This window comes from Seriola aureovittata, chromosome 3, assembly GCF_021018895.1.
Source record: "Seriola aureovittata isolate HTS-2021-v1 ecotype China chromosome 3, ASM2101889v1, whole genome shotgun sequence".
NCBI classification, from domain to species: Eukaryota; Metazoa; Chordata; class Actinopteri; order Carangiformes; family Carangidae; genus Seriola; species Seriola aureovittata.
The window spans coordinates 15,954,416-15,980,074 of NC_079366.1; the positions used below are offsets into that span (position 1 = coordinate 15,954,416).

At 40.4% G+C, this 25,659-nt stretch overlaps 1 protein-coding gene across 2 annotated transcripts; it reads left to right on the forward strand.

The window, feature by feature from the left end:
• Positions 1-5,973: 5,973 nt before the first annotated feature.
• kitb (KIT proto-oncogene, receptor tyrosine kinase b) lies at positions 5,974-25,436 on the forward strand. 2 transcript variants are annotated; one of them, XM_056371191.1, is made up of 21 exons: positions 5,986-6,332; positions 9,219-9,494; positions 9,602-9,886; positions 12,540-12,679; positions 13,143-13,311; positions 14,579-14,768; positions 14,861-14,976; positions 15,203-15,317; positions 16,256-16,443; positions 16,971-17,077; positions 17,842-17,968; positions 18,234-18,338; positions 18,982-19,092; positions 19,770-19,908; positions 20,027-20,094; positions 20,194-20,285; positions 21,492-21,614; positions 22,369-22,480; positions 22,744-22,843; positions 23,529-23,634; positions 23,789-25,436. In XM_056371191.1, the coding sequence occupies exons 1-21, from the start codon at positions 6,242-6,244 to the stop codon at positions 23,930-23,932; spliced, it is 2,904 nt and encodes a 967-aa protein (XP_056227166.1). In that variant the 5' UTR covers positions 5,986-6,241; the 3' UTR covers positions 23,933-25,436. The 2 variants fall into 2 exon arrangements, with proteins under 2 accessions (XP_056227167.1, XP_056227166.1); XM_056371192.1 differs by lacking the exons at positions 21,492-21,614; positions 22,369-22,480; positions 22,744-22,843; positions 23,529-23,634; positions 23,789-25,436 and adding an exon at positions 21,228-21,435 and having other exon boundaries at positions 5,974-6,332.
• The last annotated feature ends 223 nt before the right edge of the window (positions 25,437-25,659 follow it).

Sequence of the window (25,659 nt, forward strand, 5' to 3'; positions counted from 1 at the left end):
CTACCTACCTACCTAACTGATTCTCAATTTACTCTATGGACTTTACTTTCCATCAGTTTTTGAATAAAGCCATCATATTTTCCAGCAGCATAGTTTGCCATATCTTGGAAAGTGGCTAAAATTTCACTTATCGAATCATTAACCTCATTTATGTATGATGCAGCTGGTGAAGGTTGGGCTAACTACTTTATAAACCTTAATTTACAATAATACATTATAATTCATTTACTGATTACTTTTTGTACTAATAATCACAATCTGACATATAACCAATAACTTAAATTGTCATCAAATGTAGTGGAGTATGATGTGCAGTATTTCCCTCTGAAATGTAGAGTAGACGTATTAAGTATCACATGTAGTTACTCAAGTAAAGTACAAATACCTCAAATTTCAGCTGAATTCCTGTACTTATATCTATTTGGTTACACCTCTGTCCATCGTCTTGTAAGTGTCTGATATAAAGAGCAGTTGCAGACTCATCATCAGTGAACTGAGTCTTGTGATTGCTGCTGTGGTTCTGTTTGCACAAGAAGTTGCCTGTTAATGCAAAGAGGATTGTTAATGCATTTATGGCATTTGACCAGTTAAGTGGGGCCACTTTAGCTTTGTCAGTAAATGACAAGGAAATGTGTGGATTCTCTCATTCTCTCCGTTCACCACCTCTTTAGCTAAATCGGTTCTTTACTGTGGTCATTATACAGAAGCATGGACAACATTCACACATAATCTGGTGTATCTGATGCTGAGATTAGATTAATTGGTAAACGTGTAAATGCTCACAGAGAGAGGGAGAGAGAGAGAGTGTGTGTCGTAATATTATATTTGTGAGTACATTGATTTTTGTACCACACCAGGGTTCATATCATAAGTATCTGTCTATCGCATCATATGTGTGAGCTTTTGCGTGGATCTCTGTATGTTCACAGTTACACACACTTAAACACACACACACAGAGGGATGCTAATGGTCTCTCAGTTAAACTGATCATGGGAATCACATTTATTTCATTCAGTCCGTCTCCCTCAACCCCATCTCTCTTTCAATCTCTGTTACTCCTTTCTGTCTTTTAGCCGACCTTTTAACCTAATCACACTCCCATCCCCTCTTTTCTCCTCTTCTGTTGAAGACCATACAAAAAAAGATAATAAAATCAAAATCAAGAGAGGAGTCAGCTTTGGAAGGAGTTAAGCTCAGTTTCATGTGCTGTTCCTCTGGTTCTCCCTCAGGCCGTGACCTGCTCTGACGTATTTTGCTGCTTCTCTTTCCCCCGTCCCTCCCTTCTCATTCCTTCCCTCTTCACCCTCTGTATCATCCTGTCTGTCTCTGCCTGTTGTTGGCTCCCTCCCTCCATCCCTGCGTCCATCCCTCTCTCCTTACGGTGGATTAAGGCAGCTTACAGCCTAGTCGATGCTAATCAGGTTTATCCAGACAGAGGGCGATCATTGGGCTATCAGTAATTACACACGCTGATATTAGCTTACTCAGATACTGTATGTGCCTTGGCACATTTTCAATCCACATCATCTCTTTGGATCAAACATATGGTTATCTCAAGAGTGTGATGCCATACATGACAGTTTAACATGGCAGTCTCTGCTTCATTGTTTTGCAGGACAAAGATCCATCTGTTGTGAAAATAAACACGTTTATTTTAAGCTAAAGCCTCAGATATATGGAATAATTGTTGAAAATGTGCATAGAGAAACTGCAGTTTTTCTGCTGATGTACAAGTAAGATTTGCAATTAAAAAATTATTGACCTTTCTCTGACGTTTTGCACCAGAACTTCACTGCAAAATAGTTTACACAACTAACATAGAATTTTCCCAATATGATAATGTTTAAGGCAAAAGCTTTAGACATTTTAGGGATATGCTTGGTAGTTTTCTGGTGAAGAGGTAGATGAGGAGATTTGTACAAATCTCGTGTGTCTGTTAAATATGAAGCTATAGCCAGCAGCTGGTTAGCTTAGCTTAGCATAAAGATCTCAAACAGCCCACCAGCACCTCTAAATCTCACAAATGAATATGTTTTATCTCATTTATTTAATCGCTACAAAAACCAAAGTGTAAAAAAGACATGGTTTTATAGGGTGTTATTTGCCGGACTACTTCTTGGCTCTGAACAGTTGCTAGGCAACCAGCGGAGACTCCAGGAAGTTACAATGCCTGGCCAAGAAATGGTGCGGCACATAACTGCCCAAAAACAGCAAACTGTCATGTTTGTACTTTGGTTTTTGAACAGATTACAAAAACAAACATACACAAGACTGGTACCAGTTTTCCATGTAACTCTCCGCCAGAAAGCAGATAAGCATATTTCCCAAATTGTGGAACTATTCTTTTCAGGTTGCAAATAAGGAAAATGACCTGAGGTACAATCCTGCAATATTGGATTCAGTCAAAGTAAATTCCATCGTAGTGAATCCAAGGCCTTACCATGCTCCTCTGAGGAAGTGTCTTTTTCTCTCTCTAACGCAGCTCTTAGTCCAATTTGTTCAATGGGTCATAATTGATATGAGAAACACCACAACTGAACCATGGATGGACACTTAACAACCACACAGAGTGGGTATAAAAAACCCTCCACAGCACTGACTGTATTAAAGGAGAGGAAAGACAAATGGACACAGATATCAGGTTTATAACGTCCAGTCAGCAGAGAGAGAGAAGTGTTGGATTGCATCTGGAGAAAAAAGGTTATGCTGAGCATTTGGCCAATCAGTGAAAGGAGAAACAGTGAGGTATGCTTTCAGATGAAATGTGTGTGTCCATGTGTGTGTGTGTGTGTTTTCCTATCAGTGAGGTTTTGTGCTTAGAGGCAAACAAGGTGTATGTACGTGCGCGAGGGTGTGAAGAAAGCTCCATTTGTAGGTGATTAAGTAAGGATGTGTGTGTGTGTGTGTGTGTGTGCGTGTGTGTGTGTGTGTGTGTGTGTGTGCGTCACTGTAAAGGAGGACGGAGAAAGAGTGGAGGGAGGGGGAAAGGGGAAGGTGAAAGAGAATGAGAGAGAGAAAGAGAGAGAGGGAGAGAGAGAGGGAGAGATAGAGGGAGAGAGAGAGGGAGGGGGGAATGTTTTTCATTACGTAATCTAATCTAAGTGGCTATTTTTCTTGTATAAAACCTCCGCTGCCCTCTGTGAGACTGCTATCCTCATCTGTCTAAAAGCACTGAGTTAGTCATGCTGTGGGTCCACACACACACAACACACACACACACACACACACACACTCATCAAGTCACAGTGAGTCAGCCCAGATCTGCTATAGACGCTCACCTCAGTGATGAATAATGAAATAGGGAAAGGCATATAAACTGCTCAAATGACATGTGAACTCAGTGGGAAGTAGACATATGGATGATCCTGATGCACACTCACACACAAACAGACATAGTGACATCTTCATAGAGCATATGGGCAGCTGGACTGTAGGCTGGTGAACAGGTGTATAGTACTTTGACACCCTGAGGTGCAGGTTTCCTTTGTCTGAATGCAGAATATTTAACAGAAGGTGTCCAACTCTGACTGGATGGTGAAGGTGAAAAGTTTGGTTCATCTGTCAGTAAAGAAAAACTTTGGTCAGACATTTTGGGATATACTCTTGCTGAGATGGATGTCAAGGTTGTTACCCCTCTCATGTCTGTGTGTAATCTGCAGATAATAAAACCTTGCTTCCAGCACCTCTAAAGGTCACTAATTAAATGTATTAATTGTGACCCAGACCAGAACGGTACTTTTTGGGTCGAGCGTTGCATGTCCTTATTTGCTTTTATGTCAGATGTGTGACCACATTTTGAAATCAACTCAATTTTGTGTGAGAAACAACAATACTTTTTTGTAGTGGATAATATGAAATACTCCTCTGAGGCATCAGAGTGTTCTGCCAAAAACATTTTTCTCAAGCACATTAGACTGCTGCTGCCCTGTCTCTGTGCGGGCTTCTCAGTCAACCCCATCCCCCTACCCACGTCATCCCCACCCCACGAAGATTGCATATTTCAGATTATTTAAGCATAAGCCCAGCTTCAGAATTTCCCTGGAAACTCATGGTTTTTGCGATTGTTTTATAGTGACCAACCTGACAGGACATATCTCCCTGAATTGTGGTTCCATTTATCTTTATTTAAAAAGCAGGAAGTTGGTCCTCTTTGCATAAGGAAGAAAACTGAAAACCTTCTTCTAAAGATGAGCACCAGTCTGAATGGCTTTCCCTTACAGTTATTCCTCTTTCCTGCTGATATTTAACGGATTAAGTTAAAAAAAAAAAATCAATAAATGTGATGTTCTGCCTCTGTTCTAGTTTGTTTAGCCTCATCCTGCCATCATGTGCCGAGAAAGGCATAAACAGCTGTAGGGCTTTGCAGTGAGAGATTAATCATGTGTGTGAAAAAAAAAAAACAAAACACAATGATCCCAGTGTACTCTTACATTTTTCTCTGGAGCTACAGAAACACACACACACACACACACACACACACACACACACACACAGACCAAGAGATAAAACACACACAAAACCAACTGTAGCTGTGCAAACAAACACCTACATTTAAACATGCGGAGCTGGCCAAGGCTGAAAGCAAATTAAGTGCCTTAAATGTCAAATTAAAGCATCAAAATTGATTTAAAAGTCAACCAAAGATTATTTTTAGGTTACTCTGTTAATTATTTTTGGTCAAAATTCAAGTATTTAAAGATAGCCCCACGGTGGAGCTTCATTTGGCCGTCATTAGGCTGCTTTTTATGACAAAGAGGAACCCAGAAAATAATTTTATTTAATTACATTGTTTTGGTTGGTAGACCTTCTTACCTAATGAAGGTCTGAAAGCCAAAAGAATAGTTATTGCAAGGGACCAAATAAAGAGCGTGCAAGTGAGTGACATTGTGCAGGAATTCCTGGATTTCCTTTTTCATTTTGCAGAGTTTGGGGTTTTAAATTGACTTAAGTGTCATTTAGACTTTTGATGTGCAAGAAGAAAGAAATTTTGGGGGCGCCATAATAAGGCATGTTGGTGAAGAGTTGTCTGACTTGCTTCTTTCTGATAAATTTGAGAGCACTAAAACAAAATCAGTGGGTGTAAGTGTTTTTGTTTGTAATCTACTTTTTAAAATGCCCACTTTCTGTGAAGAACTTGGCTACACTGTCCGGGTCAAGACGTGAATATGTTGAAGTCTGAATAGAAACAGAACTCCCGTTGAGGTGAAGGGGCACAAAATCCTCAGCTTTCAATTTGTGTTCAAATGTTTAGCTGAGGCTAATATAAGGCTTCCAAAGTGAATAGTCTTTTTTAATATGAAGTACCTTATTTTGTCTCCTACCACGAGCAAGTCCTGCAGGAAGGGATATTTTAACAGCCAGTATGAACAGGAGGAATGATTACAGCAAGCAAAACCTGTTTCTATCTGCATATGACAATTATTTCAAGACAGACTTGATTGTGATTGTGAAACACATTTGGCTTGGAGTCGAGTGGGGACAAAGTGTGGTTATATCAAATGCTGCTTGAGAAAAAGCTTGCTGTGCACATCACCACCACTGTATGGCTGTTTAACTGACTCCTATAGGATCTAAACGTGATTAAATCTGGGAAAAGTGAGACCACTATAGATGATGCTGATTAGAGCTGAGAAACTTGAGACTATGGAGTGCATCACAAACTGAATGAGCTTCTGCAGGGAAACTCCTGCCAAGTGTGAGCTGCCATCATCACAACAGGACCGCGCGAAGTGTGAGAAGAGGCTGTCAGTTGCCATAAAAAATACTTTATCATAGTGTTTGTGATTTAAAAAAAAAAAAAAGTCTATTTACAGTGATCTTACTAGACAGATCAGCCAATCTTGTCTTGTTTTGTCAATCAGCACTTTCAATATTGGATGAGTCCCCCCCCCATCGCAATGACTGCGTAAGAAACGGTGAGGGTTGCTTGAGAAGAGCCGTGTTTTTCCCGGTAATGACCGACTCATCCTCTTGGCCAGTCTCCAGCCAATGCGGGGCAGAAAGGAGTGGCAGGGATCCAGGGCAGAGAGGAGAGGCGCTGCACTGTGTCTTTAAGCGCCAGTGAACTCCATCAGGGGGAGTCGCAGTGCAAATGATCATTGTGCTGTGCGGTCATCACGGTGGCGGGACCTGCTCTGTATTACGGTGGATGGGATCTTGGGGTCCGGTGTATTTTTTTTTGTTTGTTTTTTTTTTTGTTTGGGGTAAAACACAGGATGATTATTCTTGCAGTTGAAACGCATGGAGCAGTGTAAAAGGCTTCGAAACCGCCTAATCATGAGGTGCCACTGGGTTGTTTTTGCCTCACATTTTCTTTTGCTGCCACTAACAGGTAAGAAAAGCACTCCAACCTTTCAGAAATCATGGTGATGTTGCTCCAGCATTGCTCTAAGTGACTCGTGGTGTGTCCGTGTTCTCAATAATGACTTTATCTCTACCTCACAACAGTTTCATATTGTTGTATTTTACTGCTATCATATTCTTAGATCCATGAAAGCAGACCATGCCTTTAGTAGAGAGTTTATTATGATTGTAGTATTGTGTGTGTGTTTATCACATCTGTTATTATTACAAAATCTACCGTATATTTCCACATTTTGTCGCTTTTGTGTTGGAGTCTGTGTTTTTAGATGACAGGAGTTGTTGTCATGTCTCCAAATTAGCCTATACTTCCATGTTTTTTCCAGTGACACTATTTAAAGTCTTTCCGCCATTAATTAGAGCAAAATTGTGGTGGAAAACAGCCGAGAAAAACAGCTCGTATCTTTGCGCATGTTTAGTGTAGCTTCTCACAGCTTCATATTTCTACTGAGGAGCATATAAATACAGTCTCCACGCAGTTTGTGGGAACGTGGTGAAGTGGTGTGTAACGGTGCAGTCCGCTCAACCTGACAGCTCAAGTTTACTGATCATATCAAGGCTCATTTGCATAACTGTGTTTCGAGGTACAGCGGGAGATGCCTTTGGTTTGCCCTCTCCTTGGCAGGCAACAGGTGTGTGTGTGTGTGTGTGTGTGTGTGTGTGTGTGTGTGTGTGTGTGTGTGTGTGTGTGTGTGTGAGTGTGTGTGGGACCATCAATTATTTATCCCACCAAAATAAAAGGGATTAGGTTTTGCGCCTTAGCTCGCCAGCAGAAGGAACAAAGAAGAGGCACATCTTTAAACACCAACACGCCCTGCAGCCGTGCAGCACTCTGACATCTAACAGCTCTGACTGTTATGATGAAAGCTTTTTGTTTAGTCATAACAGCGTCAGGTTTTGTGTGCAACCTTTTTCTTACTCAGATGACTCTCAGAATCAATTGCAAACATAGGTGTAGACTTGTGTAGGTGGGGGGGTGCAGGGGATTCATTCCCGTCAGTGTTTAGAACATGTGCATTTGGACCCTCCAATGCTACAAATGCAACAATGACAGGGGCGGGTCTTTTTTTCGACAGCACTGGGTCTTTTTTTTACCCATAAAATATGACTATTAATTGTGAGCTCATACAATCACTGAATCTTTTGCAAACATAATTATCCCTGCCACACACACACACACACACACACACGCACTCGCACACACACAATGACATGCAGCAGTGTCTCCATGACTTCAGAGGACACTGACTTATCTTCATTAGTGCAGACTTACTCTAACCTTAACCAAAGCCACTACAGTCCCTGAGTAATCCTAATACTTACCCTACCCTTAAAACATGTCTTCACCTTCAAACCCATTCATGTTATTGGGACTTGTGTTTCGTCCCCAAAGGGAAGACAAGTCCCCAGGATGTGACTGTGTAAACATGTAAACAACATGAGTAATACTTACACACACACACACACACATATACAGTGCTGTGATCTCAGTCAGCAGTGGAACAGTGTCTCCTCCTCTCCTCTGGCGCCATGCACACACAGGCAGGTTGATAGCCAGAAGGGAAAAGGAGGAAGAGGAGGAGGTCCGATATTAGGACATTTTCCTCAAAAAGTCTCAAAACCAAGCAAGTTGTGAACCACTAGGTAATGACTTTCGAGTTTACTTTTAGAATTGTTTGTTAGTTTGTTAACTAATCTGAAGGTAATGTTGCCTACCTATGAAAGCCTGCTGGCTAGCTAAGATAGCAGCAGACAAGCTACTCCACTATTTTTTGAATTGTCACCTGGTGCCTGAATTTTTTTGGTGTCTTTTACATAACAAAGACATTTACACCATAGATTGATGCAGAAAAAGACACACATTTTTTGCATAAAAAATCACCATAATGCAGGGAATGACACAACCCAAGGCCACCTGCTTAATGAGTCTTCTCAATGTTCAAATGAAACTTATACCCATAACTGCAAAACACAAATTGTTACAGATATTAGCTATGAAACATTCGCTTACAGCCTACACAAACACAGGCAGTGGTATTTTAGAGGGGCATCCACATGGTTCTCCTCCCTGCTTTCTCAGCTCTGCCAGGCCTGAAGGCACAACAGTCACATGAAGATCCTGTTCTTGAAATGGCGCCTATCATGTGGAAAAATGCAAAAAAAAAAAAATGGAAACAAAAAAAAAAACTTGGTAGGGGGCTGTCTGATGGGGGTTAAACTGAAATGAAAGTGTTAGTTTAGTTTACTCATCTTAAGGGAGTGGATTTATTGGCCTTTAATGCATGATTACTCAGCGGGTAGACAGCTCATAATTATTGATTGTTCAATTGCGCCATGGTGGTTAGATAGCACTCTGTCTTAAGGGGCTCTGTGCCAATCATACCATCCTATTTAACCATAACATTAGGCACTCTATTCTGTTTTACCCTATACTCTGTAGAGCTGAAGTGATTAGTCGATTAATTGATCAGTTGTTTGAAAGAAAAGTAATGTGCAATTTAAAATCTTCAAATAAACTTTGATAGTTCATTAATCGTGTAAGTTGTTTTTTAACCATAAATACCAAACACTGTTTTGTTACAGCTTCTCTATTGTGAGGCTTTGCTGCTTTTTCTTTGTCTTGTTAATATCCCTTGGAGCGTTTGTTGGCTTAAAAAAGGATTGCATCATCTTGGGCGTTTAGTACATTTTGACATTTTATAGATCAAACTAAAGTCTAATCAGCTCCACTACTCAACTCTTTTGCTCTGTTCACTGATTTATCCTTCTGCGCTGGAACTTTACCCAAACTTAACCCATCACAGCCTTCGGAAATAGCACCCAGCCCCACCATAATCAACCATATGCTCTGTTCCAGTGTGGTGCGATCCAGTCATCTCGCCCAGTGGGCCTCACATAGTGGTTCCCAAGAGGGGGAAGCTGGAGCTGCGTTGCCACGACAATGCCACAACACCTGGCACCCCATCCAGCTTGAGGTGGCAGCGGGAGAGGTCTCGCAGGCTGGAGGGAGAGGTGGAAGAGGGTGGAGTGGCTTATGTCAAGGTGCCATCAGTGCAGGCCTTACACATGGGTCGTTATGTGTGTGTCAACAACAGCACACTGGAGCACAGCTCCATCTACGTTTACGTGAAAGGTGGGTTGTTGGTCATGATGAGCGAGGGGCGGCTTGTGAATGCACATGTGTGTCCATCAAATAACATCTATTAATGCAAATCTCCCTCCCTCTTTCTCCCTCCTCAGACCCCCAGAATGCCTTCCAGCGCACCATGGTGGACGTCATTTTGGTGCGTGCAGGTGAGAACTGCACCATCCCCTGTCTTGTGACTGACCCTGAGGTCACTCACCTGGCTTTGGAGACCTGTGATGGACGACCTTTGCCCTTCAGTATGAGTTACCACAGCAACCTCCAGCGAGGCGTCATCATCAGCAACGTGAGAAAGGAATATGAGGGCTGTTACATATGTGTGGGGCAGCTTGGTGGACTCAAAGTCACGTCTATCCAATACACTGTGGATGTACGACTTGGTAAGCAAGAGATATGATGGACAGGGGCGATTTGTAATATTTTTGTTTTCCAAACTATAACTCATGTTGCTGAATTTGTACCACTGTTTAGTGGCTCTCTGTGTGGCATAGCTTTACTAGATTTATCATCTGGGAGATAATTAAGCTAAACGGGGAAGACGAGGGCTAGATTGAATGCTGTATGTGCAGCTGGAATAAGCAACGGAAAGGCTTCAGTCATCTTTCCAGTAAGGTGTGTATGCAGTATATGCAAGGTCAGTGTGAAGTCACAATGGATAGTCTTGTTTTTCAGCCTAAAAGCAGCTATTAGCTCTGAGTGATTATTCAGGGGAAAGTAAAGTCTTTGCTAATGCTTTGGGAACCGTAATGTAAATGAAAAACAGTTAAGTAAAGAGTAAAATTGTTCATAACCTTGCGACTGCTTGTTTAAAACAAAGGCAGTTGGTGGGCAGCGTGTCGGTCAGGGTGGGGGTGTAAATATCATGATTAATGGAGAACTTGCTTATGTTTGGAGCAATGAAAAATAATATGGGAAGTAGGTTTGCAGATGTTTTTTTCACTGTTGTTTAGCAGGTATAAAGTTGAATGCCCTTTACCCAAGTTCATTCTTGTGGGACATTTAATAGGAAAGAGTCCTGAGATCTCAGATCATACCGTTAAATACAAACAGGATTCATAAAGACGCACAAGAAGGGCGGGAGTGACGTTAAAATTGCTCTGTAAACAAAAGCCAGCCAGTGAGTTAAGCAAGAAACAGCCATCCAACCAAAGAATACAACCTACAGTTGTGAGTCCACACAGTGAAAAATGTTGAGGGACTGTGATAAACCATGTCCACAGATTATCAGTCAGTGGTAAAGATGTAGGAGATACCAACCGTTTTCTTGCATTAAAGGAAAAACAATGTTTGTTTCCAAAATAAAATAAAGTGTCAGTCCAAGTTTTTTGACAGGGTTTTTGGGATAAAGGTGTACAAAGGTTCAATATTTCACCTTTCCTGTGTTTTGGTGAAGTTTTCATATCCATAGATATAGGATATAGGAGATATATTCGTCCTCTGTCAGGCTTCTCTCTGGAACTCTCGTAACAGCAGGTCGGTGAGCCAATCAGAAGAGAGGAGGTTCTGAGCCTCTCTTCTGATTGGTTGACTGTTTTCTGAGTGATCGAATTAAATTATAGCAGATTTCAGGTGGTGGGTCCAGGTGGGCTGGGCTTGGGGCATGACTGAGAGTGGTGACTGCTTTGTTGTGACATCACAAAGTTATGGAAATCCTGACAGCTCATTTTAAGGCACAGTCTCAGAAAACGGACTAACTGTATTTCTGTGTGGACTGAGCGCCTTGAAACTTTTACAGTATTAATATAGAACCTAGACCTGCTTTATAATCAAAAAAGACATGGAAATCTCACTTTATATTACATGGGACCTTTAAAAGAGGAAACCACTTAAATATTGTTAGCTTTGCAGGTATTAAGTCATAAACCAAATTTTGACTTTCTGGTGGCACCAGAGGTAATACAAAATTTGGAGGCTTCATCCTCTGAGCACCATGAATGTCTGTACAAAGTTTCATGGTCCTCCACAAAATAGTTGTTGAGATATTTCAAGAGCTGGACTGACTGACCTACAGACGGACTGATATCGTCATCCCTAGAGCCACTAGCAGGGCTAAAAGTCTACATTAGAGACCGTAATGTATCAGACATCATTATCATCATGGCAGCCAGCAGACAGCAATCAAACTATCAACAATTTACATTGCAGAAGTTGGAAGAGGTTCAGGTCATAGCTTTTTCTCTAGAGGTATATTGAAGTGAAATGTACCATAAAAGCAGTTTAAGTAGACGTCAGTGGAGACTGATTATGTTTCTGTTTGTCCCTGCACTGCATCAGTATTTTCAGTCTGGTCTGCAGTGGGAAGACAGCGAACAGACAGGCTGGGAGGAGTAGTGGCGTAGTGTCCTCTTGACTGATGGAGAGAGGGACAGAGAAAAGAGACGTGAGGGAGGAAGGAGCAGAGGGATTAGAGTCCCATACTGAACAAAGCTTGGTAACGGTGCATGAAGGCCGTGTTTGGAGTAAATAGAATTACCGCAGCCTTCGTCAAACACAGCCACTGAAGTGACGTCAGTGGGGATTTATTGGTGGGAATTAATCATGCAATTTGTGTACGTATAAGTGTCTACATATGCAAGCACTGTACTTGTGTGCATTGTCGTGTGAATATAAATGTGCATTAGTGTGTGTTTGTGCACTACTGCATACCCTGCCATTAAAGACACAGAAGTCACACATTTTTGAGGGTATTTTATGATAGCATTTATTTATTTCTTACGCTTTCAAATTTAGTTTCAGCAGCATTTTGATTAAAGACATTTACTACACACTTTTATCCAAAGTGATATACAATGATTATAGGAATACTATACAACACAATAAAATAGTTTCAGTCTCATAAATAACAATCCGTGAGAAGTGCAAAGGTCATGACCTACGTGACCCAAGTGTCCCTGTGGCCTTTTTCAAGAGCAAATGCCTTGGAAGCAAATATAGTAAGAGCAAGATGGAAGCGTTTTTATGAGTGTGCTGGTTTAGATGGGCTTACCAAGTTCAACAGTTATGATGATGTCATTTTTCCATTTCTTGATCCAGTTCCAGTGGTGCCCCCAGTGATCACACTGTCCCAGAAAGACACCATCATCTTGAGGAAAGGAGAGCGGTTTGAGCTCACCTGTAGCTCCACCAATGTCAACCCAGACTTCAGTCTCAAGTGGGACGTCCCTTCAACAGCGGTGAGATTGATGTAGCGATCGACTGGCAAAACGGGCTGCCAGTCCTCTGTGTCTGTGTCTGGGTGGCTGAATGACTAGATGTGAAACTCTTTTGTGAGACTTTTTTTTTCAGGTCTGTAGCTACCATGGAAAAGACTGAGTAGTAGTAATATTTCTATTAATAATATTTCATTCTACAATTATATATCACACATGGTGAGTTATATTACATGTGTTTTAAGACTTCTTCTGGCCCTTAAGGCAACGAATGGATTTTTCTTAGGTAAAATACTTCTAAATACATAATTTTGAAGAACAGAGTTAATTTTTGGGGGGTTTAATCCATTGGACATTAAAACACAACTGGGAGGAAAGCATAAGCTCATTTGAAAAACTGAAGTAAAGCATGATGCATGCAAAACACTTGATCTGTCTGGTATTACATCCGGTGCACTGCTCACCTTTGACCCCTGATGTCCCGCAGCATCCTGAGGAATCTCAGGCCTCACACATCCTGTCTGGCTCACGTGGTTATCAGCGAGCCACCTCGCTCTTAATCGCAGCTGTCAACCAATCAGACTCAGGCACATACCGCTGCTATGCCCACAACGAGAGAGGCATCAGTTCTACAACGCTGCAACTGGACATCCGCAGTGAGTGCTAAAGTTGGTTTATGATGTGCACGTCTTTGTGTGTGTGTGTGTGTGTGTGTGTGTGTGTGTGTGTGTGTGTGTGTGTGTGTGTTTTATTTTGCCTTATATTTTGTCATTTATATGTAATTAGATAGGTAATTAAATTGTGATGTTTACATCAACAGTGTAATAATGATTTCTCATTAACCTGCATGTTCTCATCCAAAATCACAATTATATCAACATTCTTTCATTATATATCTAAGAAAGTGAGCCATTTGTATCTGACAATGACTTAATGTGTGGGATTCACAAAAAACTCTTGGTCATGATCCAGCTACTTTCAAAGAGCTGCACTGTTGCATGTTTGGGCGTGCTGCTCTGACAACATCCAGACTCGTAGAGTTATGATCTCTAATTTGCATAAGTGGATGCCTCAGGAAAACATCTACCATAAGCTGTGTATATTTATTGTATATACTCAGATTATTTGTTGTTGATTTGTCGATTGGTCATGTCTGTGGATATGCTCTGTTCATATAACAGACAAAATAAACCAAATGAGTCAATACAAACTGCTTCCTCAGCAGCAAGGAGTGAGCACCCATGGCTGCTCTTTACAGACTGTAACATCACATGACGTGAGATTTGCATATGTGTCATGCTGTTGAGGCCCAATATGCAAAGTTCACAAGTCTAATGTTACATGAACTGTCATCATGAAGGTTTTCGATAGTAAATGTTACAAACTGGTGAGGAATCTGGCCCTTGACACCCACATGGAGCAGATCCGGCTGCGGTTGTACTGGGCTGCTTCCAGTGTAATTGTGTGAATAGGGCATACTTGCTAAAGGGGCGGTTTGGCTCTCAGTGAAACCTCCCTGAATAAATAACGGTAACTGTATCTTGGGGACATTTTGTGATTTTTTTTTTTGTCAGTATCAGGATTTTTTTTCATTTCTGACTTCTTTATCCCAACATTTTGTTGCTCTTACCTGCATAAATATCTACAAATGGGTGGAAGGCACATTTTCATAAGGCATTGCGGAAACTGTAGGAAACTAAAATGTAAGTAGGCTACACCTGTTGAAGGAAAACAAGAAGGTATATCACAGTAAATCTATAAAATATCTTCTGCAAGGCAACGGATATGTAACACTGAATATGTACTGAATAGAACCTGAACTAATGACACATACTGTAGTTAGCTATTGCATTTGCTTATACTGAAATGGACTGAAAGGTAGAGTACACTTTTCCTTTAGCATTGCATATTTCTCTACTCCAGATCAGGGGTTCATCACCATGTTAGGAAGTCCCGGTCCAGTCCAGGCAGATGTTAAAGAGGGGGAGAGCCTGAGCCTCAGGGTAGAATTAGATGCCTATCCTTCACTCAACTCCCTGTTTTGGTCTTACAATGACAAGCGGCTCCTCAACACCACAGAGCACGTCATCACTATCCACCGCCGCAAATACAGGTACAGAAAGTTTACAGTGTGTGAAAGGAATTCACTGTGAGTGCACGTGCATGTGCACACACGGACTGCAAAATGTATGTTTGTCTTATCAGATACATCACTGAGCTGAGACTAGTGAGGGTTCTCGGCTCAGAAGGCGGGATCTATAAGTTCTCAGCCAGTCATGAGGATGCATCTGTCGATCATTCGTTCCATGTGTACGTCAACAGTAAGTAACTCTCACAGTTGTCACATGCGTTAGTTAGAACACAATTTCCCAAAGGTTTGAGCATCAGAAAATGATGACACATGCAATCATCTGATACTGTATATATATATATAAATACAGCTGTTGTGGTTTTTGAAAATGAACACTAAAGTACCTTACATCAGTATCCAGAGAGTAAGTTTGATACAAGCTTGTTAGATAAGTGTCTCTCTTTTGTCTCTGCAAGGTAAGCCTGTTATCATCGCCCGGGAGGGGCCTGTTGACGGACAGGTGCGGTGCATCGCTGCAGGTTACCCAGTACCTAAAATCAGCTGGTATTTGTGTGAGCTGCCCCACACGAGGTATGCCGAAAATATATTACACTGCTTTTATGAAAAGAGGGTTTATTTTGCTTTGTTTATATCTTTAGATTGCTTACATCAGAATAAGATAGAAAGATGATGATACACAGCTATTGCCATGATATGATATGATATGATATCTTTTATACTTTTAATACTCTGTCTTGCTCTTCCACCAGCAGGAGTCGGTTCGTATGTTGTTATGTAATTATGTAAAAAGTAGCAGTTGGTTACAAATGATTGCTAAGATGTCGATCTGGTGAGAGTAGTAAGAAGAGAATAAATTTGTAGCTTGTATCTATTTTTTCAAGATAGTTATCCTGTAATCACAAGAAAAACAACTTTGTTATCCTGAGACATTTAACTCATGATCTCAAGGTAACTGATAAAATAACATAATGGCAACCATGGCTATTCTCAACCTTTACACATTTATCTTTAATAAGTGTCTTAAATTTCAATAATCTATGATATTATCTGACAGCAATATAATAAAGAGATACCATCATCATATCAGGACGTGTATAATAGTATTTATTGATAGTAGCAATAGAAAAAGACTTTGGCGCTTAGACCACATCAATAAGAAGCATCTTCATTAAACGTATGGAGAAGAGCAGTTTCCCCAGAGTCTAGAGACAGAATTACAAGATCATAATTTTATGTAAAGAATGGCATCCAGGGACTCCATTGGCCAGATAAGACTTAGTGAAAGCATTTTGACATTGTTGGACAACAGAAGAGACGGAGAAGACAAAAAAGGGAAGGAACAGCAGAAATTCACCAAGAGAGGCCAAAAACCAAAAAAATGAGAGGGAGGATCTTCCTTCTGTCTCCTGTTATTTTCTGCTGTAATCAGGAACTTGCTCCGTTATCAAACAAATGAAGGAACGTGTTGGAAAATAAAGACCTTCAGCACCTTTATAACCTCTCAACAGGTGCTCACACCTGCCAAATGCCACCCAATTGGAGACTCCGGACGTCGCCATGGTGACCGAGTCTGCGTTTGGTAAGAGTGAGGTGGAGAGCCGACTGAACATCAGCAAGGAGCACGCACACTACCACACCCTCGAGTGTGTGGCGAGTACGGAGGGGGAAGAGGCCTACACACTTTTCCTCATCAGTGGTACGATACTGTAAAATCACAAACACACACACACACACACACACACGCGTGCGCACACAGGTTCGTATGTGAATATTATCTCATTCATACCATACCACAAATATCGTTGCATCAGTATACACACATAGTAAACATAAACAAAGACACACAAACCCATTGACCCCGTGTCTTCGCAGGCCAGGTGTGTGGTGACTGGGTACAGATTGAATAAGATTAGTGTATGCTGACTATGCAGGCTGGGATTATATGGTGTAGACTCGCTAATCCTTGTCACACAAACAAACACCACTGCTGCAGCTGTCTGTCTTAACTCTGGAGGGAGAGGATGTGGCTGTGGCTGTGGCTGTGTGTGTGTGTGTGTGCGTGTGTGCGTGTGTGTGTGTGTGTGTGTGTGTGTGTGTGTGCGTGCGTGCGTATGTGTGTGTGTGTGGGTGTATGTGTGTGTTTGTGTGTCCAAAATGTTGTTTATACTTAAAAGCTCCATGTGATTTCTCATTGTGTGCTTGTTGGTGTGTGTTTCCTCTCAGAACGCATTGTCCCCCACAAACTCTTCACTCCTCTCCTAACTGGTATGGTGGCTACTGGCGTCTTACTCAGCCTCATTCTACTGGTGCTGCTCTATAAGTACATGCAGGTAAGATGGGAAATATATCATACATACGTATCATTACTGTAATGAAGGACTGTTTTAATCTCAGTGAAAGTAATAAATCTCTCCTAAATCACATAAATCTGTTACCATCAATCCCATTCAAATCCATGAATCAGTTTAAAAATCCATAGACATCAATGTCAAATCAAGGTTCATCTAGCAACATTGATATGCAGTTTGCATCGTGGAAAAATAAATGGCTGCAATAGTATTTGGCAAAGGGCCCACTCTCCTTTACTGATGACTCATGCCTCCATCTTGTTGAGTTTGTTAAAGTTCGAAACATCTTGTTCAGATCAGACTAGTTTTTGTTCTGCATTCCATATTCTGCTGATAGCAGAAGAAACACGTCCTTTTAATCAATATGAATGTGTCCTAATGAATCTGAAATGAATCAATCAACCATTCAGAGCGCAGACACGCTGCAGCTAAAGGCTTTTTTTGACACCCCGATCACATTAATTTGCCCCCCACAGCATGCTGCTCTTAACGCACTCAGATGACTCAGACTCCTTGAGAACTAGTTTATGAATCCGCAGCGGGATCATCAGGGGAAAGTCTAGACACAGGCTGTCAACTAAAGTGCCCTGAGTAATCTGAAATTGAATAGAAGAGCGATGAGAAAAGGCCAAATATGTGAGCTATACCAACATGTAGTCACATACAACAAACAATCCCAGGAAACTTATCCACAGTCACTCTCTCTGCAAAAATCACTGTCCTCTCTCCTCTCCAAACTTCAACAGAAGCCAAAGTTTCAAATTCAGTGGAAGGTCATCGAGAGTATCCATGGCAACAACTATATTTACATTGACCCCACCCAGCTGCCGTATGACTCCAAATGGGAGTTTCCTCGACAGAAACTGCGCTTTGGTGAGTTTTCATGGCTGTGTAGCTTTACTATGTGTATGAGATATTCCTGCAGTTTGAAACAAGTTTTACTCGCCTCATTTGCATGTGTGTACTGTTTGTCATTCATTCACTGCAGAAACTGGTTACAATGTCAGCACTCATTTCCATGTTTGTGTTTGCTCGTGTGTGTGTGTGTGTGTGTGTGTGTGTGTGTGTGTGTGTGTGTGTGTGTGTGTGTGTGTGTGTGGGTGTGTGTGTGTGTGTGTGTGTGTGTGTGTTCTTACAGGTAAAACCCTGGGCTCTGGGGCTTTTGGAAAGGTGGTGAGGGCCACAGCGTATGGACTCTGCTCTGCGGATACCGTTACAACTGTTGCTGTTAAGATGCTCAAACGTAAGTTTGCCTGTCCCTGAGTCTGTGTGTTCTAACAACATACAGTTTATTGTAAGGGTGTATACAGTTGTGGAAAGTGACTAATTATATTTATTCAAGTGCTGTACTTAAAGAGTAACTTAACGCCCAACATCACTGCTAGCTGGGGTCAGAGGTGTGCTTTGTTGTACCTGTCATGGGGTCCTGAAGTACACCTGTGAGAGAACAGACATTTTACAAAAAAGCTGTTTGTCATGTTCAAGATGTCTATGAGTTTTTAGCAGTTCCACCAAAAACTAATTTCCCTTCTGAAGTTTCATTTAAATAATTTTTGGAGGCTAAAGAGGTTAAAAAAAAAAAAAAGAAGATTACCCAATGAGCAAAAATTGGAAAGTTTTTTCCTCTTTCCTACGCCATTAATCATCTCACTGGACTAAAAACTACCTTACAGTAAATAAAGTAGCTAAAGCTAGCTCCACCTTGACTAGCTACAATATTAAAATGGTTCATACACATTGATGCATCAGTATTAACAATCTAATAATGTTATATATAGTAATACATCCGGACAAGGACTCTTAATGGACTCATTCTACATTGCTGTGTTGTTATGTTTACTGATGTAATGGATGTGTGTATAAATGATGCGATGATGTCATCTCAGCCAATGCTCATGCCACGGAGAAGGAGGCGCTGATGTCAGAGCTGAAGGTTCTCAGTTACCTTGGAAACCACGTGAACATTGTTAACCTGCTGGGAGCCTGCACCATCGGAGGTGAGAGGAGCCGCTGCAAACCAGTCATCTAACTTTGGTCTGGGTTTATTATATGACCATTATATTTGCACTGAAGCTTTATTAGGTCATTTATTTATTGACTGTTTTTTTTTTTATGGTTAATGAGTACTGTTTGGATGATTGTGTTGAAAGCTTAGACACTTACATGATCATGCGCTGACTTGCTACTACGCCCAGCCAATATGGTCCTTTTATCAAAAATCAGATATTGGACAGTCAGTATTGAAGCGGCTCAGAAATGAAGACGTGATGCACTTTGACTGGTCACAAATTTTCGGTGCAGTGGATCAATATTATCTACCTGTCTAGCCCTCAACATTGATTGTAATGCAGCATTTAAATGGTATTCCAATCGAGTATGCATGAGTATGTTATTGCTGGGAAACACGGACGCTTAAGATGTTTTTGTAGTGATGTCTCGTGCATTAAAAACTTAATTTAAAGATATTGACACACATTTCTACAACATGTTTTAACTCAAACTACTGAGATCAGCCTTTAAACACACACAGTTCTGCCCCGCGTCAGTCCGTTTTTCTCCTCTTTTGGCTCATCATTAGAGCTTTGAGTTTCTGTTTCCTTTTCATTGTTATATGCTGTCATGTGATTTCAAAATCAGTGAGTGAGGTTTCTCTTTTATCTCTGCATCCTGCCAGGCCCAATTTTGGTGATCACTGAGTACTGTTGCTATGGCGACCTCCTCAACTTCCTGCGCAGAAAGAGAAATTCCTTCCTTAATTCCCAAGTTGGTGATGGTTACTATCGCAACGTCTTGAACCAAACTGAGCCAACAAGGTGTGTATGTGTGTGTCTTCTTAATATCAACTGCTGTTAAAAACTGATTATTACCATGTCAAAATGTAATACTTGCATGTGTCTGTGTGTGTGTGTGTGTGTGTGTGTGCCTTTGTAGCCGAGATGTGACTGGTACGGGATATATGCCCATGCGACCCTCTGAGAAAGACCGGTCTTCACAGTCAGGTAGAAAACTTCTCACTGTATTTTCCATCACGCATTGCAACAGTGCGTTTAAAGTCTCTGGTTTCTCGCACTAAAGCTGACAATGTAATCTTCGTCTAGATGATATTGATGAAATGTCTCTGGACGCTGAAGATCTCCTCAGCTTCTCCTACCAGGTGGCCAAAGGAATGGAGTACATTACTTCCAAGAATGTAAGGCTTTTACTGACTGTGTTAATATTTATAGAGCAGTCACAGAAGAGACATGCTACTGCTGGTTTATAAATCACATTATGGCTCAGGGCCAACATGCTGTACATTGTCAGCTAGTAAAATCTGACCCTAACCCGAACTAAACACGGAGAAGCTGCATTTACTGTAGATCTTATTCTGCAAATAGATGGAACCAGCCTTCTCACAATCTTAGCCACTTTAAATTTCAAATTAAAACTCTCTGGCTCACTTGTCTGCCTTTGGGTAATTTTTCTCTAACTGCACTTTTGTGTCTTTTATTAAATTAGGCATTATTTATGTCTAGACCGTGATTATCCTAAAATGGTTCCCCTGAAATTGTTTACTTTAATGTTTTACATAAAACCTTTTACTACTCTATATAACTATGTTATACTATGCACTCCATAGTGCTGAATTGAAGCGTAATAAACTTACCAGATGAATAACACAAATTAATACTAGAATCTACTTTCTTGTAATGAAAGAAGTGCCCACTGAATTCAAACACAGGTTTAATTCCACGCCTCTAGCCTGAAGCAGAGTCTGTTATTCACCTTTTCTTTCAGCCATAAATAAAGGAGGCCACTGAATTAAATATTAATTGCTTCTCTGGATTCAAAGGGGAATACAAAACATATATTTGTTTATGAGTCATTTTTTGCCAAATATGTATTAACATAAACTGTATCTGCTCTCAAATATAATCCTAAAACAGTTTTATTAATCAATACTATTCTTAAATGAATTGAAAGAAAATAAATAAATAATAATATAATAATAAAAATAATAAAAATAATAAAAAAAACATGTAGGTTGTGTGTGCTCCTGCAAAAACTTGGTCCACCAATGAAAAATACTGAAAAATAACTGGCCCATGGTCTCTGCTTTATTTATTCTCTTCTCTTTGTCATATTGTTTCAGTGCATTTTGTGTTTTATAAAGAGTCGTCAGCTTGGCTTTTGTGTTTGATACAAGTTTTACTCGCCTCATTTGCATGTGTGTACTGTTTGTCATTCATTCACTGCAGAAACTGGTTACAATGTCCGCACTCATTTCCATGTTTGTGTTTGCTTGTGTGTGTGTGTGTGTGTGTGTGTGTGTGTGTGTGTGTGTGTGTGTGTGTGTGTGCGTGCGTGCGTGCGTGTGTGTGTGCGTGCGTGCGTGTGTGTGTGTGCGTGTGCTCAGTGTATTCACAGGGATCTTGCAGCCAGAAACATTTTGCTGACTCACGGCAGGGTGGCAAAAATTTGTGACTTTGGGTTGGCACGAGACATCACCACTGATGCCAGCTATGTCCTCAGGGGCAATGTGAGTCTGTCACTCTTTCTCTCTGACCTTCCTTCCCTCCTTCCTTCCTTCCTTCCTTGAAAGTGGAAAATTCTCCACATCTCTTGAATAATTCACTTTAGTAGAGCTTGACCTTGTGATCAGTGTGTATGTCAAACAATCTCATGTTTCTTTAACTAGCTTTTCACCTCATCTCACAGTCCTTATCAGCAAATAGAAATATAGTATATGCAGAATATGTACATGCAAAGTCCTACATGTATTATTTGGCTGTAAGAAATACATCCGAGTATTTGAGGAAAAGAATGAATAGAAAATGCCCCTGCTCACTGCTGTTTATCATCTGTGAAAAAGCTTTGCTTGAAAAAATGGAACCACTTTACAATAAGACTACCCTTATAAAGGATTTATAAACGGTTTATAATTAGGTTATTAATTCAGTCGATAACACTTTATAAATGATAAATAAACAATTATAAACGAGTTATAACACAGTGTAAGTGTAAAACCCATCATCATTTTTTAATGAGTAACTATAAGACTCTGTTTTACCAGTTGTAAAAACTAGTATGTATGAAAACTGTGTTATAACTTATAATGTTATATATCTCTCTCTCTATATATATATAACATAATTATATTATAACATAATTGTTTATTTCTGATTTTTTAAGTGTTAACAACCAATTTAATAACACATGATATTAGTTAATGATATTTCTGAATGAAAACAAAGAGAACATTGTCCATGTAATCATGGGTCTTCCTCCTGCAGGCTCGTCTGCCGGTCAAGTGGATGTCTCCCGAGAGTATTTTCGACTGTGTCTACACCTTCGAGAGTGACGTGTGGTCCTACGGCATCCTGCTCTGGGAAATCTTCTCTCTGGGTAACATTTCCAGTTAGAGCTGTACCGGGGCATCTGTTTTCATAATGTCTGAGCAATTATTATCATCCATTTGAGCTGACTGGGGCCTTATTAGAGGCGCTGATGATGCTCCCAAGCAACAACATCACTTAGTGGATCTAATACATGCTGTAGCTCTAGGAATCATCATCATTACAATCCATGATTTTTTTTCTTCCTCCAAATAAATAAGACAAAAATGACAGTTATTTTAAGCGTATGCATATTGTATGTTGGTGTTGCAGGTAACAGCCCGTACCCTGGGACGCAGGTGGGCTCAGCATTTTATAGGATGATTCAAGAGGGCCACAGGATGAGTAGGCCTGAGTTTGCTCCCATTGAGATGTGAGTATTTTTATTTGAGGATTATAAGTAAGAATGCGGTCTATCATTATTTTTATTGACAATTAATCTGTGGACTTTTTCTCTCAAGTAATTGATTTATAAATGTCAGAAAAGGCAACATATATCAAGTTATTTGTTTTGTTCAACCAGACACACACTGGAGTAGCTGAAACCAGTGAACATTTGGCATTTTTGCTCATGACTTAAACGATTCATTAATTATCAAAACAGTTGCCCTAATTTTCCGATTTAATGACTAATTATTGCAGCTCTCATTATAACCTGTGTCTCTTTTGTTATGATGATGAATACACTATGAACCAGCAGATGAATAAAAACACTTTTCTGAAAATGTTTATTTTTTATATTGGTGGCTACTTGCAATGTTCATCAGTTGGATTTTGTTTTTCTTTTATTAGTGTACAAAATAACACAAAAAGGAGTAATTACAGGGATAAATTACACACACACACACACACACACACACACACACACACACACACAGATAGATCGGTGCAACAAAATGTACAGCAAGACAAAAATGTTGTAGTGACACATAGTGAATTCTTTGTTACTTCTTTGTTTAGTTTTATACTGGCTGCACCTCTGTGTGCATAATGTCTGTGTCTAGTAGAAACCACCATATCCCCCTCTGTCAAAGCTAAACCCAGCCTCACCTCTGTAGGTACGACATGATGCTGTCCTGCTGGAACCATGATCCTTTGAAAAGGCCTTCCTTTAGGAAACTGGTGGAGAGGACTGAACTACTGCTGTCTGAAAATACCAAGAACGTAAGTATATAAGGATTAATAACTCACGTTATTTCTTTTTTCTTTTTTTAAGATTATTGTTTGGCGTTATGTCCTTAATGACAGTGTAGATACAAACAAGAAACAGCAGGCTTTTTAAAACTTCCATGAAACACGAGTGTGTGTTGCTTCTCAGGTTTACCTGACGCTGAGCAACGCCCCAATTCCTCCAGAGCAACAGAGGGCGTCATCACGGAGGCTGAGCTCTGTCTGCAGCACAACAGCACCCACCCAGCCTTTACTGCAGAGCACGACTGATGTCTTCCTGGACTATGTCTGACACACTCATACACTCATACATACACACGCAGACAGACACACACACACAGACAGACAGACACACACACACACACACATTTATATGCACATACACAATGCTAGGAAATATACAACCCCCCTACCTCCCTGATCGTTCTCTCCTTTTACTGCACAAGTATACGAGCCAAATACACTCTGTAGACTACTAACAACACATTCACTCAAACTAACTCTCAAGTGCTCACACATACACAAAGACACACACACACACACACACACACACACATAGATATTGTATATATACAATCCTGCACTAGGCTCTCAGTATTGGCCTCTATCTAATCTTCCCTTTGGCGTATTGATCTCTGTAGTAGGTATTTTAGGTGCACATCTATACAAGCAGACTCAAGCTCTGGCCACCCATCAGATACATCAGCAGCGGGAGGAGTTTTGGCTCACAATCAGCTTTGGATTACATCTTAAAATGCTTTGGGAAAAACAGAGACTACGAGTAAATACCTGACCGTGGGAGATGATATTGGACTGAGGCATGGATAAGCGGAGTTTGTGCCTGATGACAAAACTACAAGAAGTCTTTGTGTCAGATTTGTCTCTCATTTTAAACAAACAATACAACATTTTGGGAATTACACTTACATGCTTTGTTAATGGGAATTAGGTGAGACCAGTCTCATGTCTCATGTTAAGTATGGAGCTGTAGCGAGCACGCAGTTAGCTTAGCATAAAGAAAGGAAACCATAGGAAACAGCTAGTTTGGCTTTTTCCAACAATAAAAATCTGCCTACCAGCACCTCTAAAGCTCACTGATAGGTGGACCGTATGCTATGCTAAGATAACTGTGTCCTGGCCACAGCGTCATATTTAAGAAACCAATATAAAGGTGACATCTACCTGTTTATCGCTCAACAAGAAGGTGCATAAAAGGGGCTTAAGTGTATATCACTAAATGTCGAACTATTCCTTTAAAATTCTTAATTTACTGCAAAAGTCACTAAAACAGAGGTTGTCCGCAAGCCTACCTTAAAACTGGTTTTAACAGGCCTTGAAAAAAAGAGACCCAAAGTCTTAAATGAGCCATAGCAAGGTGGCATGCAAGCTCCTAATAATAAAAAACAAAGCCATAAGTTACAGAAACACCGATTCCCACCTGTGTGTTGTAGCTTTGAATACTGTGACTTATAAAAACTAACTGGTGTATTGCTGTGTGTATTTTAGGGATAGCTTTAGTTTAGTCTCTTTAGCAAAGCCACTGTGGTCAGGTGTTTAGGACTGATTGTGTGCTCTTTTTACTTGATTTATGTCAAACATGTATGCAATGTAAATACAATAGAGATGTGCCTTTAGATTTTTTTTTTTTTTTAATACTGAATGCATTTGGTTGTGACACAGTTGTTGTGGAGAGGACAGCCAGAAGAGAGCTTATGTTCACTGGTTTTAAGGTTCTTGCAGTTTTGATACAGTTGGTTGACTTGTAATAATAAAGTACCTGTGATGGTAGAACCACCTGGAAAGTGTCCATTTCCTTTTGTAATTTTCCCGTTTCTGTGACACAAGACTAATTAGACTAATTGGGCACAGTGGGGCTTTAAGCTAAATGCTAATATGCTGAATTTTGGCAGGTATGATTACTATATTCGACATCTTAGTTTAACGTGTTAGTATGGTACAATTTTTTTAATTAGAACGAGTCACAAAGTACAGCTGAGGCTGATGGGAATGTTATTGGTT